This window comes from Echinops telfairi, unplaced genomic scaffold (genome assembly GCF_000313985.2).
Source record: "Echinops telfairi isolate 266 unplaced genomic scaffold, ASM31398v2 ScPeMD7_18;HRSCAF=68, whole genome shotgun sequence".
Classification (NCBI taxonomy): Eukaryota; Metazoa; Chordata; class Mammalia; order Afrosoricida; family Tenrecidae; genus Echinops; species Echinops telfairi.
The window spans coordinates 41290616-41304411 of record NW_022103915.1 but is presented as its reverse complement, the minus strand read 5'-3'; the positions used below and the strand labels follow the sequence as shown (position 1 = coordinate 41304411).

Genomic DNA, 13796 nt, shown 5'->3' with positions numbered 1-13796 from the left:
CCCTGCTTTCTCCTCCCTGTTGAGGGCAGGGAGGTGAGTCAGAAGGACACAGAGAGAAAGTACCGGAAGGTCAGAGAATGAACCCAAGCCATGTAAAGCTGACTGCAGAGCCTTCTAAGATGGCTCAATTGCTGACTCCCTCTTCACTAGCTTATAGCTCAAGTAAGGTGGCACCTAGGTTAAGAAGCCTGGGACTTTGGCGTAAAATCCTTCCCTCCCACAAAGGACCACCTCTCGGAGGTGGTTTCCCACATGGAGACCTCAATAGAGCGTCGTTGTGAAGATTGTATCAGTCATCATACATGGGAAGCCCCTGATATAGTGCCTGGCATATAGTAGATGCCCAATAATTGTGAGCCCCTTTTCCCTGGTGGCCTCTCCTTGGGGCAAGAAACCTCTCTAGGTTGTCTGGTGGCATAGTGGCTTTGAGTTGGGCTGCAATTCACAAGGTCAGTAGTTCAAAGCCACGAGCCTCTCTGGGAGAAAGATGAGACTTTCTACTCCTGTATAGAGTTACAGTCTCAGAATCCCACAGAGGCAGTTCTACTCTGTCCTACAGGGTCGTGAGTCCACATTGGCTCGATGGTGAGTTGGGGTTTGGAGGGTGCTTGGGTTCCCAACTTTGGAAGGAATTTGAAATGGCTTCAGGGAGTCTGCCCTGATCTGTTCTGTCATGTAGCCTTGGGGCTCTGCCTGGCTCCCCCTCCTGAAGCTGCCCCATTTCCCTGGCTATGCCTGCAGGCCCTTCCAAGTCCAGGTGAGGCAGCCCTGGATAGACCGAACCCAAGGACACGGCATCCCCATCTCACAAAGGAGGAAGCTAACCTCGAGGCTGCGTACCTGGGATGCTGGCCTGGAACTGAAGGAAAGTGGCCATCTCCTATCCCACCACACCACCCCCACCGAGAGGGCTGCTCGGGAGCTCTCCCAGTCGAGAGGCAGAGGCCACCCTCCCCCAACACCTACCCACTCCTGAGGGTGGAGGGTTCCCCAGGAGCCACCCTCCCCACCTGATGCTACCACCCGCCCACACAGACCTGTTGGACGCCTTCTTGTTGGGCCCTTCCAGGTCATGTTTGCGGCCCAGGTAGCCCTCCATCTGCACGCTGTGCCCGTGGTCCCGCTGCCCAGGCAGTGTCGTGGGCTCATCGCCTTCACTCAGAGGGGTGTCCAGGACCTTAAAGTGAGGCTCTGTGGGGGGCCTCTCCTCGCCTGGCTTCTCCTCCTGGCAGCCCGGCAGCCCCCGAGGTGGTGGCGGCTGCAGCCCCTGAGTGCCCGGCCTTGCGTCTTCCCCCTGCTCGGGCACAAGGGAAAAGCACACCTCGCTGGGGGCTCGGGCCCAGGGAAGGGCCTTATTAGAAAAGCTGGGGAGTCAGCAGACTCCTGGAGGCCTCCCTGGGCCCCACCTGATCCCAGCACCCCCTGCCCAGCCTGGTGGCTTCCCTAGACACTACACATGCTTGGCTCCCTCCCCACCCCCCGAGGGTGGTAGGGTGGCTCTCTCTCCCTCTGACAGCTGGAGGAGCCTGGGGGATTATGTGGCCATCCTGGAGTTGTCACGACCCCGTGCGGGTCAGAGTGGAACTGTGCTCCACAGCGTCTTCAGTGGCTGGGTTTTCCGAAGTAGATCTCCAGGCCTGTCTTCCCAAGTGCATCTGGGTTGGGGAGAATCACCAAGCCATCACCCAGGGACTCCCACGACCCCAGCCCAGCACTGCCTGGCTTCCGGCCCTCCTCCCTGCCTCCGCCAGCTGCTCTGCCTTCAGCTGCATTATGGTTGGGGCGCCAGCAAGATTTCACATGGACACAGGGTTCTGAGGTGAAGGAGATTTGAAAACCACGTGCACTGGGATGCTGAAGGGGGTGGCTCTTTCCTTATCTTCAGAGTGTGGCAATGGCCTTCCTGCTAAAGGCAGGCTCTAGGCCACATGTCCCCCTGCCCGCAGGCTGTCTGCTGGGCTACCTGCCCTGGCCCCACCACTGGATGGGAATTTGTGGGTGTGAAGCAGTGGTCCCTGACCCTGGCCGACATTTACAGACACCTGGCGAGTTTACAGGAATATTCCCAGGCCCCACCCCCGAGGTGCTGAATGCACAGGTCTGGAGCTGGTTATTTCTTAACGAGCTTTTCATGTGGCTCAGGTGCAGTGAGGGGAAATGCTATGCTTTTACCTCCCCACACCTGCCCGTGGGAAGAGGGTGGGGCGACCTTCCCCCGCCCGGAAGCCACGTGATGGGCCCCCAAGGCCAGGGAGCCGCTCGCTGTCTCCATAGGCACCCACAGGAAGGAGAAGCAGGCCTCCTGAGCCCTGCTGGGCCAGGGGAAAGGTAGGGGTGAGTTTCCCATGGGCCCAAGGGACGTCCAGGAAGGTAGCCTGCTCTGAGCCATCTGGCCAGAAACCTCCAAAGGCCCCACTGCTGGAGGGAGGGTTCACCAGGCCCCTGCGTTGGCTGGCCGGGCAGGGACACCTACCGGACCAGGGGAATCCACAGCACAGGCCTCTCCACCCTGCCTTACGCCGGGAGGCCCAGAGCCACACGGAGGATGAAGGACCTGGGGGAGCAGAGCATGGCCTTCAGACCTGAGACCAGAGTGAATGAGAGGAGGTGCTGGGGACCATGGAGGACCCTCGGATCGAGGGTTTCAACCAAAACAGACCAGGCAGACTTTGCCAGCCTGAATGTGGCCTGGTTCAGCATGAGATGGTGCTAGGAACAGGAGGGGAGCGTCCGGCGAAAGGTGTGAAGGTCTGTAGGAAGAAGGACAAAGCCGGTCATTGGCACTGCCAGCGAGCGTGTTGGACTGCGAGCCAGAAGGTTGGTGGTTCAAGTCCACCAGCTGCTCTGTGGGGAAAGGCTGAATCTGCTCCTTTAAAGTTGTACCAAGGCTCAGAGCCACTATGTAGCTCACTCTGAGTTGGCATTGACTCGATGGCAGCGGGGTGGGTTTGATTTGGATCAAATTCGTTTCATGTCAGGGAAAGCTGGAAAACACCCTCCTGCTACAACGAGGAAGCCAAGGCCCAGAGAGGTTGAATGATTTGCCCAAGGTCACACAGCTGAGAGGTATCGGAGGCAATTAGGAGGAGGCATTCCAGGGCTGGGCAAGAGGGAAGGCTGCCGCCTTCCTCTCGGGGTATGTTACAGTACTGGCATCTTGAGAGTCTGCTATGAGCCTGCATCGCTCCGAAAGCTCCAAAGCTCGGCCGGCCTCCACCTCCAGCAGGGAGGTCAGATGGGGGTTAGCACGGGGCAGGGAGCCTGGGTTCTGTGGACCAGGTCAGGCCAACCCTCACACTTGAGTAGAAAGCTTGGGAGGTGGATTAATGCAGAAATGGAGGACCTGGTACGTAGTTTGAAACCAACAGCCACTTCTAGGGAGAAAGACAAGGGTTTCTCCTCCTGTAAAGAGTTATAGTCTCAGAAACCCACAGCGGCAATTCTGCCCTGTCCTATAGGGTCACTGTGAGTCGGAATCCACTTTATGGCAGGGGTGTGTGTGCCATTTCTTACCTCTCAGTTCCAGTCTCAAGCCCAAAGCTGGGCCTGTTCTTCCTCCGGGAGAGGAGGCCTTTCAAAGAACTGGGCTAAGCTGCACTGCTCCTCTGGTGACCGGCCAGTGTCCCCGCTACTGCGCCAAAGCCGAGAAACCCCAGACCCTCAACAGGGTTTGCCCCTCTCCGCGGGCCCCCCGCCTCCGGAGACTGGCCTGGTGTCACTTTCGTCTCACTGTCCTTCCTCCCCAAATAGAGATGGCTTCCATGCAGGCCTGCTGCACTCTTTAATCCCACTGTCCTGTTTCCAGGTCATGGGTGTGTGGACATCCAGAGGACATGGCCACTGTCATCAGAAGTCATGTGCCTGGCCCTTAAATTGCCTTTGGAAGACAAAGGTTTGCCAGTATCCGCAGAGATTTCGTTTCTGCCCGATGGTCCACCTGCCAAACCCACTGTGCCTCGCAATCCTGTAGGACAGAGTAGAAGTGCCTCTGTGGGTGTCCAAGACTTTAAATTTTTATTTAGCCTCATCTTTCTCCCAAAGAAAATCTGGTGGGTTTGAACTGCTGACTTTGTGGGTAGCAGCACATTGCATAACCCACGGCACTACCAGAGTTCCTAGGCTGTCCAGAGAGATATATCCTGGGGAGGAGCCCAGAAGGAGACTGGGAGGTGGAGCGGGCTGTTAGGACCTCCCTCCTCCCAGGGTGAAGGAGGGAGCACAGGTGACAAAGGGTAGAAGTGGGTGGGATGCAAGAGAGGAGGGATGGGACGGGGCTTCTGAGTCTCGCCTCAGCTCCTGAGGGAGGTGGGTCACATCCCTGGGGAAGGCGGTGGAGAGACGCGCGCAGTTGGTGGGTGACACCCACTGGATTCCCAGGCAAAAGCCAGACCCTGCCCTTCCCAGGACCCAAAGCCCAGGGGTTGGGCCAGATAGGTATGTAGTGAAGCCCCTGGTCCCCCATTTGGGGGCAGGGGGGCCTTGGGAAAGTCACACAACCTTCCAGCATCTATTTTCATCGACACAAGTGGGAACAAGCAGCACCCGTACCTCTGCCACAGGTGGTCGGGATCAATTTAAAAAGGATGCTGCCTGTAGATGGTGCTCTAATTGTGATCCTCTCCCCACCTCCTGCCAGCCCCGAAGGCAGGCTGACTGTGGCCAGTGCCCTATGTGGCCAGTGTGACAATTCCAAGCACCCCTTGGTCCTTGGAATAGGGGACACTCGAGAGAGACTGAGACATGGAGAAGCGAGAAGCTCAGCCATTGGCAGGCCAGGTTTCAGCCCCAGCCATCCCCGGCCATTTTCAGGTGGAACATTCTGAGGCTTGGCCAGGGAATGGGAAGCCAGGTGAGCAAACCTGCCCTGGAGCCCTCCCCGAAATCCAGGGCTGGGAGGGGGTGGGGGGTGGGGTCTGAGGTCAAGGGGCCCAGAGGTAAAGGGCAGAATCGTCCTGACAGGGCTGGGGCCAGCACTGAATTGCTGGGACTTCACAGGTAGGTTTTTTGTTTTAAAAAATCTCACAACTTTGTCAAGTGAAGACTTTACAGAAGACGTTTATCAAGCTGGCCCAGCCCTTTTATGAAGCAGAAACATTTTTTAAAAAGAGGTTCCATGGGAGTTCTGGTCTGCCTAGGCAAAGGGGGCATGGTTGTGGGGAGCGAGGTGGAAGAGGCCAATTTTCGCACAGCCTGCCTGCCTCGGGGTGAGCCCACCCAGAGGCTGCCGTGCGGAGCTGTTTTGCAGCTCATAACAGGAAAGCGAGTCCTCCTGAAACATCTCCCGGGGCCTGTATTTCTAGCCAAAGGAGCCCTGGTGGCATAGTTCCTTGGTCACAGGAACTGTGACAAACTGTGACAAAGCACCAGGTCCGTGCTTTGAATCCATGGGGGAAAGATGGGTCGGTCTGCTCCCATCAAGATTTAGTCTGGGAAACCCAACGGAGCAGTTCTGCTCCGTCCAGTAGGGTCACTGTGAGTCGGAACCCACTGGGTGACGCTGAGCGATTTGTTTTGCTTTGGGTATTTCTAGCCAGGCCACTGGGAGGGGAGTGCTGGTAGACTCTCCAGCCGGGCCTTAATAGGCCATAAGCACTCCGGGGGTGGGGGGGGGCGGGGGTGGGGGTGGGTTGGTTGGGAGCAGATGAAGGCAATGGTTCAGAATCAACTCGGAATTCTGGAGCCTGAAAGGAGCTGTGGGGCCATGGGGCTCAGACCCTGTAGTTATAGATGGTCCCGAAAAGCGTGGCGCTCGACTAGGGTCACCCAGCAAGCTAGCAGTTGAGCTGCAGCAAGATCCCAGGCTTCCACGTCTCTGTCCCAGCTTGAAAACCAGGCATCACGGGACAGCTGGCAGGGGTGGGTGGACACTCAACTTGGAAAAGGTACAGAGGTGGCTGAGCGGCCCTGACAGAGATCAGTTTGTGACCTGGGGTGTTTGGGGCCCCGACTTCAAACCTATTGGCAGAGTGAGTGCAACCCAATTGGGGGGGGGGCACGGTTTGTGTGGACTTCTAAGGGAGGCCTGGGGCAAGAGGGGTCTCCTGCTGCCCCTGGAGCTACACCTGCTGTAGAATTTGGAAAGTCTTTAGGGCGCAGGGAGGGGGGCGCTGAGCTGTGGATGCAGGGCCCCTGGGCTCCACCAGAACCCTCTTGGTAGATGAGCTAGTCTGAGCCTCCCTGCTGCTTTCGCCCACAGGCCATAAGGAGGTGGCACAGATGGACCTCCACAGCTGGGGACACATGGAAAGAAGGGCCCCAGGTACTTGGAAGAAACTGAGAGGCAGTGGAGTCTGGGCCTTAGTGGGGGTGGGGTGTGGGGTGTAGGATGTAGCATGAGGCAGGCATTGTCTGCTGGTGCTCTGGTGTGGGGAGGCAGGGAGAGGAGGTGTCTGGGAGGAGGGTGTGTGTCCTGGCTGCTGGATCATGTTAGAGGAGGGCAGGGGACAAACAGCATCAGGTGGAGGTTGAGGGAAAGACAGGGCATGTCCAGGAAGCCTTGTAGGCTCTCCCAGGATAGTAATCCCCCAGGGAGAGACCCCAAGACCCCGGTGGGCAGGGGATGGTTGCCTCAGAGTCTGGGAGAGGGAACTTAGAAGCTTAACTTCTTAGGGCCCTACCTTGCTCAGAACCTGCTTGGACCTGGGGGTTAGGAAAGGGGGTGGGATCTCTGCCACAGAGGAATAGGAGATGGGCAAAACAAAGTCGATTACAACTCATGGAGACGCTATAGGGTAGAGTAGAACTGCCCCTGTGGCTTCCTGAGACTGTTAAGTGTTTATGGGAGTAGGAAGCCCCAGCTTTCTCCCACAGAGGCAGAGCGTACATTTCTTTTCAAAACTAAAGGAATTGGAGGTGTACTTCCAGACGTAGCCAGCAGGTGTCAGAGGGGACAGCACACAGGCAATGAGCTCTTGAGGATCCCAGGAGAAAAATAACTGTGTGGGTCACAGGAGTCTTCTGGGTGCTGTAGAAGATTGACATTCCGAGGAGCCAGATAACACGTGCAAGCCATGGGCTATGAGCAGCTGGTGCCCCTCTTTACTCTAAAGGTAGTTCTGGTAAGAGAGACCCAGAGCATTGGGATGCACCTACAACCAGACTGTGAGATCCCAACAGTGTGATGATCTTGCCACAAACCACACAGCGAGGCCTGAGCCAAGTGTCTTAGAGTCTCAAGATAAGGATGGTTTGGGAGGGCTTGGTCAACCTATCGATGGAAATTAGGGTTCATATGGAAGATGTTTCTTTTCTTTTAAGATGTTTAAAAGATGAACTAATTAAAAAAAAAAAAAGAGTAGACAACAAAACGCCCAAGACCAGACTACATAGATGGTGCCTGGCTACTACCACCAACTGCTCTCAAGAGAAGTGGACTGGGGTGGTCCAGAGGTTCCACCTCCTACCTAGGGGATGCAGGGAAAAGGTCACCAGGTAAAGAGGAGGAGTGCAGTGGCAGGGGAGCAGGAACTCTAGAAGCCTGGCCAGCTCCATCGCTAGTGAGAGGAGCAGGTGGCTTCCTCGGGAGCTCTTGTCCCCAACCTGCCTTGGAGGGGAGCTGGCAGCTGTTGGGCATCTTGGTGATGTGAGTTGCCACTTACCATTAGGGAGAGGTCACTGCCTCTGACTCAATTCTGACTTACAGCGACCCTGTCAGGGTAGAACTGCCCCTGTGAGTGCTAAGACTGTAACTCTTTATGGGAGTAGAAAGCCTTGTCTTCAGAAGATCTGGCTGGTGGTTTCAAACTGCTGACCTTGCGGTTAGCAGCCTTCTGCCCTGCTCAGACTTGATGCTCTGGCCCCAATGCAGCCCGATGTGTAACCATTACTCCATCAGGGCTCCCCCAGGGGCACTTAAGAGAGTTAAAAGACACCCACTTGCACGCAAAGGTCAAACTGACAAACTTCAAGCTTCCTTTCCCAGATGCTTACAATATTAACGGAGCATGGCCTTGGGATACTTTGAAACATACGCTGAAACAGAGTTTGAAAGAAGGAATTTAGGTGGAATCTCGGAAGCGGCTCATAGTCTACAGGATGGCGCAGAACTACCTCTCTGGGTTTCTGAAATTGTAACTCCTTATTTGCGGAGGAAGCTTGTGGGTCGTCTGGTAGGGTCGAACTGTTAACCTTGTAGTTAACAGCCCAACGCCTAACCACTAGTGAGCTTGGATTTTGTTTGATTTCTCTGAATCAGAGAGGCCTGAGCATCAAGTCTGAGCATGGCAGAGGGCTGGACCTGCTGTGGGCTGATGTCCACAAAGAACCTGGGGCAGTTTCAGGGGTGGGGTGGGGCACGTGGCTGGAGCACCAGGCTAGGGCCAGCCTGTATAGGCAGACCCGCCGGCCACACTGACTCAGGCACCCTGGGGAGACGGGGACACACCCAGGTTGGAGGGAAACTGACATTCTTTCCCAGCTGGGCCTGTCCTACCCAAACAAGCGATTTGCTTTTGCTGCAAAATGCCTGAACTGGCAGCTCAGATGGGACTCATGGAGGGGTGGGAGTGGTGGGAGGGCGGGGGAAGCGTGTTCCTGCAAGGAGAAACTAGCTGCTGTGGACACACCCACAGCCCTTCTGACTGGGACTTTGACACTGCTGATGAAAGCCCTGGGCTGCCTGCCGGGGTGGGAGGGGATTTACAGGAGGGAGGGGCGCGGGCAGCTGGATCCAACCAGGCTGGGAAGACAGGAGGTCCTGACTGCAGGTCTCAGGGAAGGCTGTCAGGGGGCACTGGCCCTACCCTGGTGACTTCCCTGAAATCACAGCCTCTCAGTTCTTGGGAAAGCGAGGCAAGGGTCCTGGAATCTTATTCCCCAAGGAGACGCCAGTCCCAGCTGGGGACACCACTCTTGGGGGATTGGATGCAGGGGTGGCATCTGAGAGCTGCCCCTGACTGAGAGTCTTCCCTGACAGTCAGATGAAGGGATGCTGACAATTCTTCTTGGAGGGGCTCCGAATTCCAGGTTCTCCCTGCCCAGGTTGTGCCCTGATTCAGGGCTTGGAGGCAGGACAGGGCATGCTAACCCCAAACCAGAGCCCCATGGCAACTCTTATTACAGCACCAACTGTCATCACAGAAGCCCCGCCCGCTGAGCTCACGGGACAAGTCCTGCTGTCCACCTCAAAGTCAAGACATGGGTGGGGAGTGCAGACAGATGGCCCAGGGGCTTTAGCCTGTGATGACCCGGGTCCCTTTCAGTAACCTTTTTTTCTCCATCAGAGGAGCCTCCTCCCTGGCAGGGTACCCTGGGAATTCTGAGGCCCCAGAGCACGAAGCTGAAGGCTGCTCAGCTTGGCCACCCTGAGAGGTAAGGAGGTTCCAGGGTTGGGCACGTCTGCCTGCTCACTGACCATTCAGCCTGCTGCCAGTCCCAGCAACCCCGTCTTCAGGACACTGGACTTGGAGGAACCAAACAGGAGGGGGCTTTGACTGTCCAGGAGGCCCTGGGGACTGTAGTTGGGTGCAGATAGGTCCCAGTGAACTCAGACGTCCAGACTTGGACTTCGGGAGGCCTGCCTTTTCCATACTGGTTCACTTACCTAGACGCAGGGACAGGCTCTCGTGTGGAAAGGGAAGGGGTGAGGAGACACGTGAACGGCTTACACAAATGATGTTTGAGGAAGATAACACAGATGCAGGAATGACAGCCCTGCTCACGGCGTGTCCACACACACGTGCATGCACACGCGCAAGGGGCGGGCTGGACTGCTTGTATAAAGATGTCCAGACGGGCAGGGGCAGCCAGGCCATTGCCCTCGGTTCTCCCAAGCAGGAAGCCAGCATGCACTAGTGATGGTTTTCACATGAAGCAACACCACATGGATCTAATCTATGGGGTACAGACCACACACATGGGACCAGCAGGAGAGCCACCCGGAGCCCAGGCTTGTCCCAGCGAGAAGGCACGGCGTTGCTGGGAGAGGCCTGTGGTTTTGGAAAGCAGCAGTGCCAGGCTGGATCTGTGAGGCGGTTGCTAAGCTCCACTGGGCCTGTGGGGCCTGTGACCTGCGTGGGCCTCAGACTGCCTTTTCTCCTGGCAACTGCAGACTGGCATCAGACACACCCTTGGAGGGTGGTGGGTGTTCGTGAAAGCTCAACAGAGGGTTCAGAGGGAGCCACAGGACACGCTTCTGGGTAGCAGCCCTGCCAGTGCTGAGACTCCGGGAAAGTTTTATGCGTGAGCTCGCACCCTCCTAGAGACACACTCTGGTCCAAACAGGTTTTATTTCCCCAACCCAGTGATGTGCGGGCGGCTCTGATGCACATGTAGTTACATTTGCACGAACATACACAACATGATGGATGGAGCTGCTTGGGTGACTACAAAGGGGCCCGCAGACCGGGGACATCATTGCACACAGACACACAGGGGTGGGTGGTGGGGGGTGTTTGCATGGAAGCGCAGGCAGGACAGGAGGCAGGCAGGCAGCCTGGCTCATGTCTTATCCGCAGTCTCTGCTAGCCCCCAGAATTCACGCTCTTTCCAGCAGCGGCTGTTACTGGGGCAAGCAGGCTGGGATGATGTGGTCCACTCCAGACAGGGCGTGTGACCCCCACGTGCAACCGTGGGCGCTTCAGCGGGAGCCCAACAGCGCCCTCTGCGGGGCAGGCTGGGCTGGTGCAGCTCAGAGAGGGTGGCCTCTCCTTGTGTCTTGCTCTCCGAAAGATGGCCAGGGCTGATTCTATGCATCGGTGTATTTTTCCATAGGTGTACCAGCTCTTTCCATTTAGAATACCATTCTCCCCAGTTCCTCATGCACAAGTCCATGCAAGCTCCCCTGGCCCCTGTCTGGCTGGAGTACAGGACTTGCTACTCACTATATCTGGGGATCCCCCCGCCCCCTTCCATATGGCAGGTAGCAAGGGGGCATGCAGGGGCGATGTCAGGCAAGGTGCTTGTGGAATCCTCAGGTGGCTCTTTCCCAGGGCGTCCCCCCACCGCCCCCAAACTTCCCAGATTTCCTGCCTCCCACAGCACCTCAACAGTCCCCCTTTTCCTACCTACTGGGGAACTAGCCCCCACAGCCGAGAAGCCCCAGGGTTCTTCCTCACACTGCAGGGCCCCCTCAGGTCTGTTCTTGCCCACGGCATCAGGCCAGCATGGGGTGGGGAGTGGCCTTTGCATGGGAGGAAGGGGCCTGCTGAAGAGCTGGCAGGGTGTGTCCCAAGCCCAACACTTCATTGCTCACAATGCCCTGGATGGGGCAGGTGGGGCCATGCTGTATGTATCTGTGGAAGTGTGAGAGCCTGTGCGTGCGCACATGGGGTCAGGGCTGTGTGTTACAATGGGGTTAAGCATAAAACAGGGAGAAGGACAGTGTATAAAAACGAATCCTCCCTGTACAAACGGTTCCCCTAGTATAGCTGGTGATGTATTTATACAATAGAATTTATTAGACTAGAGAAAAACCAAACTGTGAGTCGTGTCAGTGGGCTGGCATGTCAGTTTCTTCTGGGTTGACAGGGGTAGGAGATTATTTTAAGAAAGAAGCCAACCTAAGTAAAAGGCCCTGAGCAGGCGCAGCACAGCTGGGCACCCGGCCGTCACCCTGGCTGAGCCTAGTAGGGATGGGCAGGCTCTGGCAGCAGCGACTCCCAGGAACCAGACAGACGGGAGAGGAAACTGACCGGGGACGTTCTCTCGGTGGCTGCGCGGTCGGGAGCTCGGGGAGCCTCCCCTGCTGTCTCGCCTTCTTCCTCTTGTGCCCTAAGGAAGACAGCCCCTCTTTACACCCGGACCCCACCCTGCGGCCCAGGCTTACCTCCAGGGGTGACCTAGCCTCTCCCCTGGGGGCCATGCGCTGTTTCCGGGCAGCGAGGCTCCTGGAAGGTGCTCAGCAGGAAGCGATCAGGTTGGATGCGCTGAGGAGCAGGGAGCCAGCACGTGCACAGGCCCGGCCTTCCCCTTTGTTCCCGTGAGATTTTTTTGAGAAACACTCGCTCATCCCTGATATCAAGCCCTAGAGGCCACGGGCCGGGCCCGGTTGGGAGCCGTTGAAGCTGTTTCTCATTAAAAATACCCATCGCCTCCCCCTCCGTAGGATCCTGAGTCGCAGACTCTACTGAGCGGCCGGCCGGCACTCACCCTGTCTCTTCCGCGAGTCTCTCTGGCGTCTGGCGTTCTTTCAGCTCGAGCTAGAGGAGCAAAGGGTGAGGGTCAGGGCAGATTCAGAAAGAGTAGTTCTCCAAAACTGCAGCCTCAACGCATCTCCGTGTGTTCCTTTTTGAGTTATCCCCTTTGGTCTTTTAGTAGCCACCCCTCCCCACTTGCCAATACTCACGGCCAGGATGATCCTAACTCAACGTGACCCTACAGGATGGGTTAACCTGCTCATGTGGCAGTGGTTCTCAACCTTCCTAATGCCTTGACCCTTTCAGACAGTTCCTCATGTGGTGGTGACCCCCAACCAGAAAATTCTTTTTGTTGTTACTGTATGGCCGGATCAATACCAGGCTGGCTTCTAGCAACAAGTGACCTTGAATCTCCCACACACACCTGCGGAGCTGACCAGAGCTGGCTAATGGCCCGCTTTGTTCTTGACCTGCCCTGGTAGCTCCACACTGCTGACCCTGTGGTGAACGGCCCAACAACAAATAACCCCTAGCCCACCAGGGCTCCTATCGAGCCTCATCCAGGAGCTCCAAAAATGGGATGAAAAGCTCACGAGCTTCTCCATAAACTTTTGAAGCCCCCCTCGCATACCACCTGTAGAAGGCTAAGAGATAACCTGCTAAGAGTTTGGGCCTGTGGCACCTCCCCATCTGCCCGGCGGCCCTGCAGGGCCACCCTGCTCACCGTCGTGGGCTTTTCCAGGGCAGCGAAGCGCTCTGCCCAACTGGTTGTGGACTTCTCAAATGCCTCGTGCCTCTTAATGAGCTTCTCCACGCTGTCCACCGTGTGGCCAAAGTCCCGGCTCGCCAGGTAGGGCTCCTGGGCAATCAGCCATGCTTCGGCCACAGAGGCGTCTCGAGAGAACTGACACACCTCCAGCACTGCAGGGGAGAAAAAGCCCCAGAGCCACACAGGGGGGCCCAGGGGTTAGTGAGCATATGACCTCTGGCTAGGAGCCAGTGGCAGCCAGGCGGAGGACTTGCACGGGTGGCCCTAAACCTGTGGCCTGCTGGCAGAGGCTACTCAGACCGCACACTGGCTCCCTCCCAGTCTCCATCGAGGGTCCTCCCACCCTTGGCTGATCCCCCTGAGGGTGCACAATGGCCCGGCCCTCTTCGGCTCCCACACCTGGGCCCCTCCCCAGACCACAGTGCTGAAGGCGTGGGGGATGGGCAGGGAGCCAGGCATGCGGGCTGACAGGTGAGCTGCCAGCAGCAAGGTGCCTTGGCCTTTAGGTGGGCCTCAGAGGCTCTGTGAGGAGGGGCAGGGGTAGACTCCCACAGTAGTGTCCTTCCTCCTCCTGGCTCCCTTCCAGGGCTGCAACTCACACAGGCAGAGCCGCTCCCAGCGAGCATCCCACTTCTCGTTCATCTCCTTCCGCCGGGACACCACCTGCCGAAGCTTCTCCTGGATCTGTGTGAGAGAAGGGAGGACAGCTGAGCCTGGGTGACCCCTTCCCCTGCCGAGGCAGCGTGGATGTCCATGGTACGGGAAAACAGGCTGGACTTGCTCACAGGAGCCTGGTTTCAGCCTTGGCCCTCCACTTGCCAGCGCTGTGCGGCCTTGGGTAAGTTACTTCACCTCTCTGGGGATGGCCAAGTCCAAAGCATGCACACGGGATTAGGAGCCCCACCCCCATGCCCAAGTGGCCAGCTTCTTGAGGCAGGGGGCTGGTTCTGTGT

At 57.2% G+C, this 13796-nt stretch overlaps 1 protein-coding gene and 1 long non-coding RNA gene across 4 annotated transcripts in view; one reads left to right on the top strand and one right to left on the bottom strand.

The window, feature by feature from the left end:
* Positions 1-13796, bottom strand: part of SPTB (spectrin beta, erythrocytic) — a 135886-nt gene that overhangs the window by 1902 nt on the left and 120188 nt on the right. For 2 of the 3 annotated variants that reach the window (XM_045288229.1, XM_004698653.3), the window contains 5 exons: positions 13443-13527; positions 12799-12995; positions 12088-12137; positions 11631-11709; positions 1038-1294 (listed from right to left, as the gene is read on the bottom strand). In XM_045288229.1, coding sequence (XP_045144164.1) covers positions 1038-1294; positions 11631-11709; positions 12088-12137; positions 12799-12995; positions 13443-13527 — 668 coding nt within the window. The other variant, XM_045288230.1, reaches the window with a different exon arrangement.
* LOC123521461 lies at positions 2268-13685 on the top strand. Its single transcript, XR_006679902.1, has 3 exons — positions 2268-2328; positions 9222-9309; positions 13430-13685. It is a non-coding gene; the product is annotated as an uncharacterized LOC123521461 (long non-coding RNA).